General features: G+C 46.3%; 2 protein-coding genes across 5 annotated transcripts; one reads left to right on the top strand and one right to left on the bottom strand.

Annotated features, from left to right (window-relative positions):
• The first annotated feature begins 103 nt into the window (after positions 1 to 103).
• On the top strand, positions 104 to 9,396 carry MOG (myelin oligodendrocyte glycoprotein). Its single transcript, XM_060109249.1, has 7 exons — positions 104 to 185; positions 1,342 to 1,689; positions 5,595 to 5,708; positions 7,025 to 7,045; positions 7,358 to 7,378; positions 8,863 to 8,979; positions 9,278 to 9,396. Exons 1-7 carry the CDS (start codon positions 104 to 106, stop codon positions 9,394 to 9,396), a joined length of 822 nt encoding a protein of 273 aa, XP_059965232.1.
• ZFP57 (ZFP57 zinc finger protein) lies at positions 7,477 to 14,674 on the bottom strand. 4 transcript variants are annotated; one of them, XR_009533530.1, is made up of 5 exons: positions 14,074 to 14,674; positions 13,490 to 13,616; positions 12,939 to 13,043; positions 9,544 to 11,875; positions 7,477 to 7,515 (listed from the first exon to the last, which is right to left on the bottom strand). XR_009533530.1 is itself a non-coding variant. In XM_060109247.1 (4 exons), the coding sequence occupies exons 1-4, from the start codon at positions 14,416 to 14,418 to the stop codon at positions 10,641 to 10,643; spliced, it is 1,809 nt and encodes a 602-aa protein (XP_059965230.1). In that variant the 5' UTR covers positions 14,419 to 14,674; the 3' UTR covers positions 8,493 to 10,640. The 4 variants fall into 4 exon arrangements, 3 of the variants coding, with proteins under 3 accessions (XP_059965230.1, XP_059965231.1, XP_059965229.1); XM_060109247.1 differs by lacking the exon at positions 7,477 to 7,515 and having other exon boundaries at positions 8,493 to 11,875; positions 13,490 to 13,613; XM_060109248.1 differs by lacking the exon at positions 7,477 to 7,515 and having other exon boundaries at positions 8,493 to 11,875; positions 12,939 to 13,019.
• Positions 14,675 to 15,079: the final 405 nt, after the last annotated feature.

Consider the following 15,079-nt stretch of genomic DNA (forward strand, 5'->3'; position numbering starts at 1 on the left):
GATCCTCCCCTGGGGCTTCTTCAGCCGTGGGGACAAGCACCCCGAGGGCCTCTGCTCAGCCTGACCCTGCTGCAGGGGCTCTCTTTCCCCACTGACAGTGGAGATGGCCAGTTTTTTGAGCTCCTCTCTGCCCAGCTGCCTCCCCTCCCTCCTCCTCCTCCTCCAGCTGTCTTCCATCTCTGCAGGTAAGATTTCTCTTTATTCCTGACCTGGGGAGACCCTGAGAACAGAAAGGCTAGTTCCCTGGGCTCACCTCCTTCAACTCACCCTCAAGTTGCCATGCATGTTACCTTTTCGAAACATAGATGTGCTGACATGGTTCCCCACAGATACCGCCAGCGCCTCCCTACGGCCTTCAGAAGGGGACCCAAATCCATCATGTGACCTTAACTCAGGGCTTTCTTTGAACTTGGTCTTACCTACCTTTCCAACTTTGCTTTCTCACCTATCAAACGGGGACTATCCTAATAACAGCCTCTTGGAGTTGCTGTCAGGGTTCAATTAGATAAGGTGTATATAATATGCTTAGTTGTGCCTGCCCCATGATAAATCATGATAAATGTTTGTTGAGTTGTAGTGTCTCATCATGTTTGAGAGTTCTGTTTCACACTATCAGGCACTAATAAGTTTTTACAGAGGATCCCTGCTCTCCGAAGACAGATTCCCAATCTCAGGGAGCCGCCTAACAGAGAAGGCTCAGAACATATACTCCCTCGGGAGATGGTTCCAGGTCTAATGGAGAAACCAGCTTCATCTTCTAGTAGCTCCAAGTCTGACAAGGAGATATATCCCACAGAGGAAAAAAGACTGGGAACATGTACAGGGCAGGGTCCAGGAGCTGTAGAGAGGGTTGAAGATACAGAGGAAAAGAAGAAGGAAGAAAGAAGGAAAGAAGATCCTCCACCTCTAGGGTGGAAGATCTCAGAGGAGAAGAATTTGGGACCAGGGTGTGAACAAGTACAGAGGGCTGAGAAGTGATGGAGAGGTGGTGGTGGAGGAACAACCAAAGCAAAACCTCTAAGGGGAGAAGGAGGATCAAGTTGGCCAAGTCTGAACAGGGAGGCCCACGGGACAGTTAAACTGCAAGATGCTGGACCACATTCCAAGGTGGGACCTAAAGGCTGGGATGACCACATGCTAGAATGTTCTGTCCAGGGAACTCATGGTATCTCTATAACCAGAGACCTTTAAGAAAAATTGAGCTTCTCCCTGGCTCTAGAATTCTATTTAAAAATCAAGTGTCTTCTTCTTTCCCTGTTTTGAAGCAGCCCTTCCCATGAAGGGCTTGTTTGTCAAGGTTCGCTCTGATGCTCAGTTTCTTTTCTTTTGTGTCTTGGATAGGACAGTTCAGAGTAATGGGACCAGGGCAGCCCATCCGGGCACTGGTGGGGGATGAAGCGGAATTGCCCTGTCGCATATCTCCAGGAAAGAACGCTACAGGCATGGAGGTGGGATGGTACCGACCCCCCTTCTCCAGGGTGGTTCATCTCTACCGAAATGGCAAGGACCAAGATGAAGAGCAGGCGCCTGAATACCGGGGCCGCACGGAGCTGCTGAAAGAGACTATTGGGGAGGGAAAGGTGACCCTCAGGATCCGGAATGTAAGGTTCTCGGATGAAGGAGGTTTCACTTGCTTCTTCCGAGATCATTCTTACCAAGAGGAGGCAGCAATAGAATTGAAAGTGGAAGGTGAGTAGTGTCTATAGTAGTAGGTATTGTCTGTTGGGTGGCCAGGACCTCCCTTTGAGGCTTCAGTCATTCTCTCAATTGAGATGAGATCCTTCAACCCAAACAGTTCATTCCTGGGAATTAACTCCATAGAGATACGCACATCAGTATCTCTGGGAATTCATATGCTCACATTGTTTGTTACATCATTATTCTGTAATGATGTAAGGAAGCCAGAATCAGAGACTGTGCCCATGAGTAGGGAAGTGACTGAGTAAACACGGTTACCCATACAGTGAATATCATACAGCCATTTAAGATTGTTTTAGGGCCATTCCAGACAGCTTGGAGGCATTTTACAAGGTATTGTTGAGTGATGAAAGCAAGCTACAGAATCTAGGGAACAAAACCAAAACCTTACGTTTTATATATCAGAGAAACATATAAAGATATCCATAAGAAAGTTAATACGGTTCACTTTGGGGGAGACAAGGGAGGATGGGGTGTAATCCAACTAAAAAAGACCATAATTTTATCCATATCATCATATTTATCCATTTATATAAAAGTGTATATATAACATGCACATTTGTGGGTATGTATAGAGAAATTAAAATTTTTTTTAAATAGAAAAAATGAAAAATGTAGGCAGCAAAATCCAAAATAATCAATTTGTGATTATTTTGTGCTACTAGAGGGGAATATGACTTACCTGAAAGTTAATCAAAGTATCCAAGTGGACCTTTTCCTTTCTTGTTTTGCTTTGGATTGTCTTTTCATTTATTTGTTATAAACAAGGGCCTTATTCCTAAGGAGTCAAACTGATCAAATCCTATTACAGTGAATTCCTCAGTTGATGTGTTTGTGGTGTTTTATTAGATGAGGAACATTATTAAACAATATATTCCTGGTAAACATAGTTGCAAGGAATTAAACAAGTAGAACTAATGTCTGAATATAATCATAGAAAGAGATGTTACCTATAGATTTTACCTCCACTGCTTCCTTTCTCCAGAATTTCGTTTGTGGTATGTATGTTTTATGTGAGGGATGACTTTGAAATTTATTTTTTTGTTTTATCCCCGAGGGGTTAAGACACCGACAAGGAGGGGGAGATTTGAAAATTAATTGCTATTTAATTGAGGAACAAAAAAATTCTGAAGCCTGGGCCTCAGGTCATTTCCCTTCCCTCCTCCCCACCTGCAGGGCAAACATCAGACAATTGATCACTTTTGTATCTCAAGGGCCACTGTTGCAGTACTGGGACCAGAAGATGGCATTGTATGAAGGATAACAAAGCACTATTTCTAGAGATGGATCTCAGGGATGTGAAAACAGCTTTGTGTGTCACAGAATGTTCTTCATACAGCTGTTTTCACTGGGTGGGGGGGTTACCTGCAAGGAAGTCTGATAGTGAGGATCTCTCCAGTTTTCCAATTTTCCTCATTCCTGTTCAGTAGCTTCCTGGCTCAATAACTGCCTCCCCCAGTACATCCCCACCCCACCCCAACAAGCAAACAAACAAACAAATGAACTGCCTGGGGAGAAGTAAAGTTATCCTTTGGGTGGATTTCCACATTCCGACCCTCTTCTCCCTTCTCATAATCTGCATGCCTAAGAGTCTTTTAAAAAAGAGAGTTTTATGATGGACCACCCACCTAGCATGAGGATCCAGGAAGCTGAGACAAATTTAGGACTGAAATGCAGTAACTATGTGATTGCCAGGTTTCAGGTGTAATTACTTCCCCTCTTTCTCTAAAGAGTTTCTAATCTCTCCTTCCAACTTTGTATTTTTCTTGTCAGTTTTGTGATTTTATTACTAGTTGTCTCTAAACCTTTAAACTCTTCATTGTGAAACTTTAAAACATATACAGAAGTAGAGACATTATTATAATGAGCCTCCAAGTTCCCATCACCTGACTGCAACAGTTATGACCCAAGGACAGGCCACCTGTTTCACTAGACCCCACTCACCACCATCCTCCCCAAATGAATTCCTCCGGCAAATTCTAGGCAGCATTATCGTGTCATTGCTAAATCCTCAAAACTGTATGTCTCAAATAGAAAAACTCAAAAACACACACAAAAAAACAAAATCATAACCAAAATACTATTATTACATCTTTAAAATTTAACAAAAATCCTTAACAATACCCAGTCTGTTCACATTTTTATGATTGTTTTATAAATATATTTTTACAGTTGGCTTGCTTGAATCCAATCCAAACAAGATCCACAGGTCGGTATTCGCCCTGTAGAGTTTCCCACAGTCTAGATTTTGCTGATTTCATTCCCATGTTGTTTAATACAGTGTTCCATACCCTTTATTTTCTGTAAACTTATAGATTAGGATATGAACAATCAGATTCAGGTTTGATTTATTTTGTCAAGCATATTTCATAGGTGATGCTATATACTTCGTTCATATCACTTTACATCAGAAGTCTCATAATGTCTCTTTTTCTCTTTTTGTGATCCTAACCCTTTGTTAAAATATAAAAGGTGTACAAAAAAAGGAACTAAAATATGTAATTGTTAAACCATGTTGCTCCAGGTAACTTCCAATGAGAACTTTGAAAGTAGAGCTGGCTGTGTTTTCTCCTGGGGAACACAGTAACAGACAAGAGCCTGAAACCGCAGCTTAAAGGATGGTATTTATACCTAAGAAACCAGTTTGATGTTGTTTGCTGTGACTTAATGCCTACCCTGATGGCAGTATCTTTATCTAGCCCCCTAACGCAGAGAACAAGATGAAAAGGGCCGGCCCTGCACATTGAGATTATACAGGGAAAGCTTTGGGGCACTGAGCCGACTCGAGAATGGGCAATAGATGGCACCAGAGAGCCAAAGGTCATCCCCTGTCTCTTTATCTTTCCCACTCCTTGTCCTCTCAGTTACCGATTTGGCGGATCGTACTTTCTCAAAAGCTCCAGAAGAAAGGTTCTTAACTTTTCTTTGTGTCATGCACCCTTTTGTTGGACTGGTAAAGTCGATGAACCCCTTCTCAGAAGGATATTTGAAATGCATAAAACATACTTGTACTGAAATACAGTTATCAAAATATTAAAGTAAGATATGGGGTGGCCCTAATAATAGTGTCATTTCAAAATGAACATAAGTGATATTTTGAGATTTCTGTACCGTGATATGAAGATATTTGTGATTTTTAGGGATGACAAAGTCTCAGGTTCTGTTCATATGGTTGTGGAGTGTTGCCTACAAACATAATTGAAAGAAACACTAAATTTCAGCTTAAAGTTTACTGAAAATATGTATTTTTTTTCCTATTTAAGTTCCCTTGACTTCCTACACCGCCACCACTGTCCTAGGCTCATGTGGTTTTTTTTGTTTGTTTGTTTTGCGGTACACGGGCCTCTCACTGTTGTGGCCTCTCCCGCTGCGGAGCACAGGCTCCGGACGCGCAGGCTCAGCGGCCATGGCTCACGGGCCCAGCCGCTCCGCGGCATGTGGGATCTTCCCGGACCGGGGCACGAACCTGTGTCCCCTGCATCAGCAGGCGGACTCTCAACCACTGCGCCACCAGGGAAGCCCCGTCATGTGTTTTACTTTCACCATTACCATGGCCTCTTAATTGACTGCCTTCGCCCCCCTCCTCCAGTCCTGCAGTCAGTAAATCAGATCTTGGCTCCTCAGCATGAAATGCTTCAGGGTACCCCGTGACCTTGAGGATCAGATCTAAGTCCCTTTCGTGGTTCTCAGAACTCTCCAAGACTGGCCCAGTATACAGCCTCGACTCCTGTCATTCTAAACCACTGGCCCTTCCCAGAAACAACCACTTACTTTTCCTTTAAACCTAAGCTTAGGTGTTAGTTCTGAGTCATCTTCTTTGGCCCTGACTCATGGAGCCGTGGGCACCGTGCTGGGTGTTGATGACACAGTGCTGGGCCCCCGGTTCTGCCTTTCAGATCCCTTCTACTGGATCAACCCTGGAGTGCTGGCGCTCATCGCGGTTCTGCCTGTGCTCCTCCTGCAGATCACTGTGGGCCTTGTCTTCCTCTGCCTGCAGCACAGACTCAGAGGTACAGGCTGGAGGGTGGCGGGCTGGGGACCCTTCCCTGAAGTGCCTGGTCTCTTGGAGCTTGGTCAGCTAACGTTTATTTTTGAGGGACTTCTGGGTTCAGAACTCCATAATGACAAGTTTTACATCCTACCGAATGTAAATATCATTTAGATAATAGGACCTTTCATTTCCCTATGAGGTAGGGCTGATATATAATAGCCCCATTTTAGAGAGGAAGCAACTGAGGCCTGGAGTGGTTCAGAGATTTACTCAAGCTGGCACAGCTTATAAGTGGCAGAGCTCAGGCCTAAACCCCTATCTTCTGGCCCCTGAAACATACACAGCAGCTCATGCAACTGGGGGAGTGTGAGCTTCAGAATCAGGCAAGTCTGTGCTACTAGGTTTAAATAAAGATACTGTAAGTAAAAGTCCCTACCACATAGTAGGTGTTGTTTCCTCCTTCTCCATCCAACACTGAGGACACGGGTTCAACTGTCTTAAGCTCCTCTCTAGTGCCCAAGAGCTTTCATTTTGCGACTTCTCCCAGCCACCAAGCATTCTCAAAGCCAAAGCCCACAGGACCTCCAATTCTCCTCCCCCTCCCATTCCTAAGAGGATAAAGCAGCAAGGAGGGCTTGGAGTATATGAGGGGGGATATTGGTGGGATCTTCTCTTCCCTTGACCTCGTCCCAGATACTCAGTTACCTCTTCTCCCACATGAGAAAGATCTTCAGCCCACATGGCTGAGCAGAAAGAACCTGATCAGTGGAGTTGGCCAGCCTGGGTTTAGATCCAGTTCAGACAATGACATGAACTCTCCAAGCCTCAGTTGCCTAGTCTGAGTCAAGTAGAGATAACACCCTCCCTCCTACAAGTTATGGATTAAAGGACATAGTGTTATGTAAAGCACCTAGTACAGAGCCGGTCACAAAGCAGCTGCTCAACTAAATGTTTAGTTCCTTCCTTCCTCATTCAGATGGGAAGTAGCTTTAGATTTACAAAGTGACAACCCAGCAGGGTGGAGTGACATTGTGAACTGAGAACCAGCAAGAAAAGGAGCAGAGAGCAGTGGGGGCGGTAATAAAACCTTAGATTGGCATTGGTGAACATCGCTGTCTACTGAGCTTCTCCGCATTCTTTAACCCAATATTTAACCCAGGCAATAGCCAGGGAATGAGCCTGAACTCCTGCTTTCAAATCTGGTGCTCTTCTCACTCTAAGGATGTTCATGGGCTACTGAGAAACACGCTGCACAAAGGCCCAAGGCAACGGGTGTGGAGGGGCCCCATCTAGTGCCTGAGCTGGAACTAAAAATGTCACCTTTTTCTATTTTAGGAAAAATTCCAGCAGAGATAGGTGAGTTCCAGGCACCTTCCCTCCCCATGCCTCCCTCCAGGTCATTTTCTCAGACCATCTCTGCCTCTGTCCCAATACCCTGTGCTCCCTTCGAGTGGGAACTTCACTATTTAAAACTCCTATAACCAGTCATAGAGTCTCATTCCTCTTCCCTGCCTTCAGCCAGAGTAGAAGTAAAATCCTACAGCTTCCTTTCCTCCATCGTGCTTACATCGTCACTTACAATTTAAAGTGACTAAATAACAAAGGCTCAGAGGAGAAAAGATCGTTTTGAGTGCCATACTAATAATCCCTTTCCATTTATTCTTTCAGAGAATCTCCACCGGACTTTTGGTAAGTCCTGGGGTACCCAGCCCCCCAGATCAGCTTGGTGCTTCACTCGGCTCCTGTTACCTGGGGACGTAAGGACCCCTGGCTTCTGGTTGGTTTCCTCCCTCTCTTGTTCTTTCTTTGAATGTCATCATCTGCACCTAGGATGGGTTAGATAATAGCAAACACTTACATTACGCTTTCATGTACCTGGCACTGTAACAGCTTCCTAAATGTTAACATTCTAGGAATTACAAGTACTTTATGTACATTACTTCCCTTTTCAGGAATTACAAAGGGGAGGTAAACAGATCCTTTGCACATCAACTTGATGTCTAGTTGGGGAGGTGATACATATACATAAATTAACTGGAGAACAAAGTACATATACATCGACAACGCACACAGAGGAATGAGTTTTCACAGTACAGAATGAGTAACTACATGTGACTCCTCAGGGAAGGGAAGGCGTCTTGGGGGAAGAGGAAGACATCAAACCCCACTAGAATGTTGGCCTGGACTTCCTGGTGGTCCACTGGTTAACTCTGCACTTCCACTGCAGGGGGTGAGGGTTCAATCCCTGGTGGGAGAACTAAGGTCCCGAATGCCGTGCAGCGAAGAAAAAAAAAAAATAGAATGTTGGCCCTAGGACATGGTCTCTGTCCTTTTTGTTCACTGCAGATTGTCCAGTGCCTAATGACAATGCCTACAACAGAAGGGCACCCAAATATTTGTTGAATGGATGTTGCAGAAATTATAAGATGGTCCCTGCTCTGAGCAGCCTTCCTGAACAGCCTCTCTTCCTGAGGCTGGAGGTGCCCCGGCTCCACGCTAGCATTTAATCAGTGTGCAGAAAAAACAACACACACAGTCTGCAACTCAAAGGGGAGGAACAGGATCTTTGTTTTACAGGATTCAAATAACAAAGGTCTTAACTTTTTGTACTCTTTGGCAATCTGGTGAAGCCTCATGGACCCGTCCCTTCCCGGAATGTTTTGAACTGTACGCATAATATAACACATAGGATTACAAAGAAAACCATTGTTTTGAAACAGTTTTCGAAATATAAACAAATTTGTGATAAAGTAACAAATGTTTCTTTAACAAAAATATACATTAAGTAATAAGATGTAGCAGCAGGTCTAATAATTTGGTGATTTCAAAATACTGATAAACAGTATTCTGAGATTTCTGCAACAACTCTGAGGGGAATGTGGTTTCCATTGGTGATAAAGTCACAGGTACTGCTGGTAACTGGTTTGTTAGTTACATTTTTAGTGTAAGAAAATGCTAAATTCAGTTTGAAGTTAGTGCAAATAAAAATGTAATGCTTTTCTCATCCAAATTCATGAACTCCCTGGACTCTATCCACAAACTATTTTGGAACCCAGGTTAAGAACCTCCCCCCTCCACCACCCAAAAGAAACCCAATAATAAATGGAGAGGGGTGGGTGGGACACAAAGGGGAACACATGTTAATCCTGTTTGTTCTGTGGCAAACGATTCAGATCCCCACTTCCTGAGGGTGCCCTGCTGGAAGATAACCCTGTTTGTAATTGTGCCAGTTCTTGGACCCCTGGTGGCCTTGATCATCTGCTACAACTGGCTACACAGAAGACTAGCAGGTGCAGTGCTGGGGCAGCAAACAGGACCACTGGGCAGCAGGGGATCAAGCCAGCCCTGAGTGGGAAACATAAAGAGGGTGGATGGAACCAGGGCTCAAGATTCAGAGCTGGAATTTCCTTCCTGCTCTGTCCACATGGCCAACTCCAGGCTCCTCAGAGAATTCATGAAGAGAACCACTTACTGAGATCTGTGGGGTCCCTTAGTGGAAAGGGAGGGGGGGTGACTATGAATTCCACAGGGAGGATGTGGGAGGAGTTAGTCATCTTCCATTCATCACCTATTTCTCTTTGTTTTCAGGGCAATTTCTTGAAGAGCTAAGTAAGTTTTCTTCTCTTTCTTATAAGCTGAGAGCAAAAAAACAAAACAAAACAAAACAAAAAACCAAGGAAACAGCAAGGGGAAGAGGGGGCTATTGAGGGATCAAAATCCCAAAGGAAAGGAAGGGCTGGTGAGCCTGGCTGGAGGGAGGATTCCTCCTCCACCTTCGTGCTCCAAAGCAAGAACCCCACTCCAGCTGGCCTCCTTTCTCGATTGTTCCCTACAGCAGCTGTCCTGGGCCTCACCTCCAAGACTAGATGACTCCACAGGGCCTTTCTTCCCCCTGGTGTGACAGTTTCATGATAGAAACTGTTGACAGCTTTTTCAACTTATTTTCTCCTCCTTCTAGGAAACCCCTTCTGAATGATGTCACATCTTGGCAGGGTGGAGAAGAGCCTGGTTGGCCCAAAGATTGGTCCTCGGGGATGTCGCATCCATCAAGTTGCACACTCACTGGCCTCTTTGCTGTGGGGACATTCCAATCTGTACTTGCAGGAATGCTCTGAATTCCAAATAGGATCAACTTCTCTTCTGTCATCTACTTTGTCTCTCCCTTTCCCCAGCTCCTTCCTTCCTCTCCTCCTTTATGCTGCCCACATATTTCTACTCCTTGGTGTATCTTCCATCTGGAAGTCCTCTCTGGTTACAGCCAGGCAGCTGCTCTTCTCTCCATCAGAGGGCACCTGTGCTGCAGAGTAACACAGACAAGAGGGTCTCTGCCATGAACTGGAGACCAGGAACCTCCGCACTGCAAATTATAGCACACCAACTTTGCAAATGGTGGTCGTTTCTTCCAAGATCTCAGCCCTGCTGGGAAGGAGCAGGAAAAGTCCAAAACATCCAAGACAGCACCAAGTGACCTGCAGAGTGAGGACATGGGGAGCCCTAACCAAAAGCAGGAGATGGTGAGAAACCCGCAGAACACTGGCCAGAGCTCCATCTTGCCCCGGCAGCCTACCGAGGTGCCAGGGGAGCAAGGGATGAGAACTGGGCCACACACCTGCTTTAAAACGCCTCCTTTCTACATCTGGTCCAGATGGGTCCCTCAGATTCTCTCCCCCACTCATCCTTTTTCTCCCATCTTCATACCTATTGGAGTGTCCACTGTTTTCTTCAACAACTACTACTTGATGGTCTATCAGACACAAAGAAACAAGCTGGGTGCTAATTAATAATACTACAAGTTTCCATGTGCCACCTCTTTTCCTTTCTGTATTTCCTTCATTATTCCTTCACCTCTCTCTTCCTCTACCCGTCTCCTTACCCTGGAGGTTAGCCCTCAGGAAAACCAAACAGAGAAAGACCTCGGGTGGAAAGGCCATTTATTTACACTCCAACACCTTCACTGCCTTATCTGCTTTCTTTCCTCTGCTGCCTTCTCCCCTCCCTTCCTTCCCTCTCCTGAAGGTATGGATCCAGGACAAAGATCCATCTCCTCCCCTGCCACAGTGGAGGCATCGGGAAAGAAGCCAAGCCACTGACTCAGGATCGCCCAGCATTTATGGGGACTGCCCAGGCAGAGCCCCTTGCCCCTGTAGCCCCCCCAGTGACCCAAAAGGTCCTCTTTCTCCCCAAAGCAGACGTCGCAGATAGGGCAACAGTAGAGCTTCTGCTTCCAGTGAGTCTGCTGGTGCCTGACCAGCCCAGAGAATAAAGTGAAGGACTTGCCGCAGTGGAAGCAGCGGTTGGACTGCTCTGTGAAGTGGGCCTTCTGGTGGCTGGAGAGACAGATTTTCTTGCTAAAAGTCAAGGGACAATGAGGGCAAGAGAAGACCTTGAGTCTTGAAGGCTTTCCTGGGTGAGAGCTGGACTTGGTATCCAGGCAGGCGGCTCTCGTGTTGGCTGCCTGGGTCCTGGTCACAGGCTCTGGGGTTGTAACGACTGGGCGCTGAGCCTTCCCAGTGACTACCTGGTTCTTGGTTGCAGGTGCTGGGCTCCTGTCTATAGATGGCTGGGTCTGAGCCTCGGGACCGGTGGTTTTAAATGAGGGTCCTTGGGTCCCAGCCACTGGTGCACTGTTTGCAGTTGCCAGCCCCTGGAATCCACCTGTGTTGTCTGGAATCTTCACGATATGCTTCTGGTTTCCAGCCCCCAGCTCCTGGCCTTGGTGTATCTTCTGGTGGCGTTTAAGCTCAGACTGGTCCCGAAAGCGCTTCCCACAGAAGGGACACGAATGGGGCCGGTAACCCAGATGGACACGGCGGTGACGGCTCAGTCCAGAAGCATCACAGTAGGTCTTGTCACAGAGCGAGCAGCAGAAGGGCCTCTCCCCAAGGTGCTTGCGCCGGTGGTAGCTGAGGTCCTTGGGGTTCAGGAAGGACTTCCCGCACTGGCCGCAGCTGTGAACAAACTGGTGGTTGTAGAGGCTGGAGCGCTTGCTGAAGCACTTGCCACAGGTATGGCAGGTAAAGGGTGGCCCAGCCCAGGATGCTGGGAACACTGGTGTCCTGTCCAGGGACCCAGCTGGAGCAGAGGATGGGCCTGCCCTTCTGCGAGCAAGGGAGACCTTCTTGTCATCGCTATTTCCCTCATCTCCCAAACTCTGACTCTGTTCTTGAAGTTCCTCTCTCTTGCCTCCTGTAGGGAATGAGGAAGAATAGTGAGATTCACCACGACAACCCCGACACAAGCTCTCTGTTCAGTCCAAGCTACTTCCCCTCTTTCTGCCCTCCCTCTCCCACCTGACATTCACGCTCACTCTTAGACCTCAGAGGCCAGAGATAAGAATAAACTTTTGGGTTTTCCAATTAAAAGCAAATAAAAATTTAACTGGAATCTTCCAACAATATCAGAGATCAAAATTTTAACCACATTTCTTGAAATCCATTTCCTTTCATTTTCTTTTTTTTTAAATTGAAGTATAGTTGATTTACCATGTGTGTTAATTCCTCTCATTTTCAATTTTGCTCGTATTCCCAGACACCTCAGATACCCACAGGTGACCTCATAATATATCATGCAAATTGGGACACTTGAGTGACGGGAGGTGCTATTAACAATCAAGCTAGGATGAGAAGCATAAACCAGGACTGTCCTGGCAAACCAGGAATGTGGTCAGCTCAGACTTAAATTTCTCTCAAGTCCTTATTCTACTCTTAAGAACAAGTCTCCCCTGCTCCAACTCAGCATCAAGCTCATCTCCCTTCTCTTTCTTTTCTTTTGGAAAGGACTTTTAAAAAAAATTTATTTACTTATTTATTTTGACTGCGCCAGATCTTAGTTGCAGCATGTGGGATCTTTTAGTTGCGGCATGCGTGTGGGATCTAGTTCCCCAACCAGGGATCAAACCCGGGCCCCCTGCATTGGGAGCATGGAGTCTTACCCACTGGACCACCAGCGAAGTCCCGGAAAGGACTTTTTAATCAAGGTGGTATCACTGACATAAGCAACTGACATGGAATCTCTCCATCTCTAGAAACTGAAGATATTCATTTGTCCTGAATGGCTTAGATACTCATCTTCTTGAAGCCAGGGGACTTGAGCAGATGATGTCAAGGTTTCTTCCAGCTCCATGTCTGACCAGGCAGGAAGGATGCAGGCTCGGGGCGGGTATGCAGACCCCGATCCTCTTAGTCATTTCCATCCTCCCAAGGCATGTCCTGGGTCCTTTTCACCCTCCTCTCTCCTTTGCAATTCTTACCTGAATGAAGGCCTTCTCCATTTGGGGGACGGAGATCTGCTCTCCACTGTTTCTCTTCTTGTTCAAACTTGGCGATCAGGTCTGGATTAGACAGAAAGATTCTGACTGGGGAGTGGGAAGGAGAGGAAGAGTTGAGGTCCCAGGCTCGGCCCCTTCACACCTGATGGGGACGACAGGCTACCTTCTTCCATTATCTTTGGTTTAAGAGCCATAATCTGGGACACTTAGGGGTAGGGAGGAGACAGCAAAAGGCCAGCTCTTAACAAAGTGCCTGGTACATAATAGGAGTGACTCAGTAAATACTAGTTGGATGAATAGGCAGATTTGCATACTTTGAGAACATTATCATCATGTCACAAGCCTTATCTTTGCCTTCATGCAAGCTTTCACTTCTTCTTTCACCCTGAGCCTAGTAACCCAGCTCTTGCATACCTGGAACATATAGAACCAAGAATCAGTGAAGCTAATTGTGAGCTGATCTACCTGCCCAGGGAAACAAGATGTCCCAGAGGCCTGGGACAGAGGGCTTGTGAGGAACCCCAGCCTCTTACCCACAGACATCAGGTTTCTGAAGGTCTCTGACATAACGTCCTGGTAGAGGACCCTCTGACTGGCATCTAGACATTCCCACTCTTCCTGGTTGAAATTCACTGCCACATCCTCAGAGGTGACTGGCTTCTGGAAGAACAGGAGATTCAGAGAGTCTGTATATAGACAGACAGACATCCAGTCTCAAGATTCAGACAACTATGAGAAAAAGAAAAACATGGAAGGAAGGGAGAAATAGGAAAAGACAAGTACAAAGCCAGCAACTTTAATGTACAGCCAGGAAAGGAAGGATGGAGAGGAGGGAAGAACAATGTGGGGGGAGAAAGGAGGGGTATATGCTGAATATAAGTAGGAAGAATGCAAAGGAAAAAGGCTGCCACTCTGATGAATTTCAGCAAGTACTCCTTGAAGGATGCCAGGGTAGTGTGGAGTCTGAAAGAAAGTCCTTGAAACCTCTTCTCCTGGGTGCTGTTCAGCTTGGAACACTCTTGAGATTCCATTTGTTCTGTAGACAGGATAATGGATGAAAGAGCTCCTGGAGTCCAGGACCCAGTCCCTCCCTCTGTCTCCTGCTTGGTCTCCTCACCTTCACCCACGCCTTCCACCAGCATTCTCCCTTCACGGCTTCCTGCAGGGCCTCCTCATCCACCTGAGGAAGCAGCTTCTGTACAGGTTCAATTGGCTTCAGCAGGTCAAACACCTTCTCTTCCCTGATGTCTCTTTTTAGCTTTATCCGCTCCTGGTCTGGCCCCCAAGGCTGACTGGGCTCCTTCCTGGGGCTATCTACCTCCCAGTGACTGAGCAGATGGAGAGACTTTGAAAAGCCCCCAGGGTTTGATGTGGCCTCCAGTGGCAAAGTTATCTGCTCCAGGGGGCTGTCCTCCTTTTTTGTCCTGCTGTCCAAATTCTCCTCTTTCACAACTGAGAACATCTTTGATTCCCTCCAAGCCTAGGCCACAGAGTTCAGGAACCTGGTCACCCTTGGCTCAGCAGCCACTGTTCAGTAATGCCAGGTTGGGGCTCTGAAGGCGTTGTCTGCCTTCTGCTTCACCCTGTTTCTAGCCGCTGGCTGGTGCCCACCTCTAGGAACCTGAGGTGAGACAGAAATCATATCAGCAAGAGGGTGAGTGAGTGAGGAACAGCAGTTTCCTAATTTGGTCAGGGAACACCAAGAGTTACTGAACCCCTGCTTTGTACCTAAAACCCCTCAGCACTGCCCCATGAGATAACGATTAATGACCCCATTTTAAGGAACCTAAAGTACAGAGATGCTAAGTAATGTGCTCAAGGATACTCCCGGTCCACAGCAGAGTTTGTGGTCAAAGCCTTGACTCTACCACTGAGGACATGATTTCCGCTGTCCCAAAGCCCTCTCTAGAGCAACAGTACGGTATTCTGGAAAGAAAGCATGTGCCTGAGGTAACCAGCCCTGGATCTGTCACAAACCACCTTGTACAAGTTTCTTCATTCTTATCTGGTTTCATTGGAATATGAGATTAAAGGAGACTCTAAGATCCCATCCAGGACCCAAAAATATACGATTCTGTGGATTTTTAATACATACAGATACTTGTAAAGAATGATAATGGAGG

Source organism: Mesoplodon densirostris, chromosome 10 (genome assembly GCF_025265405.1).
Source record: "Mesoplodon densirostris isolate mMesDen1 chromosome 10, mMesDen1 primary haplotype, whole genome shotgun sequence".
Classification (NCBI taxonomy): domain Eukaryota; kingdom Metazoa; phylum Chordata; class Mammalia; order Artiodactyla; family Ziphiidae; genus Mesoplodon; species Mesoplodon densirostris.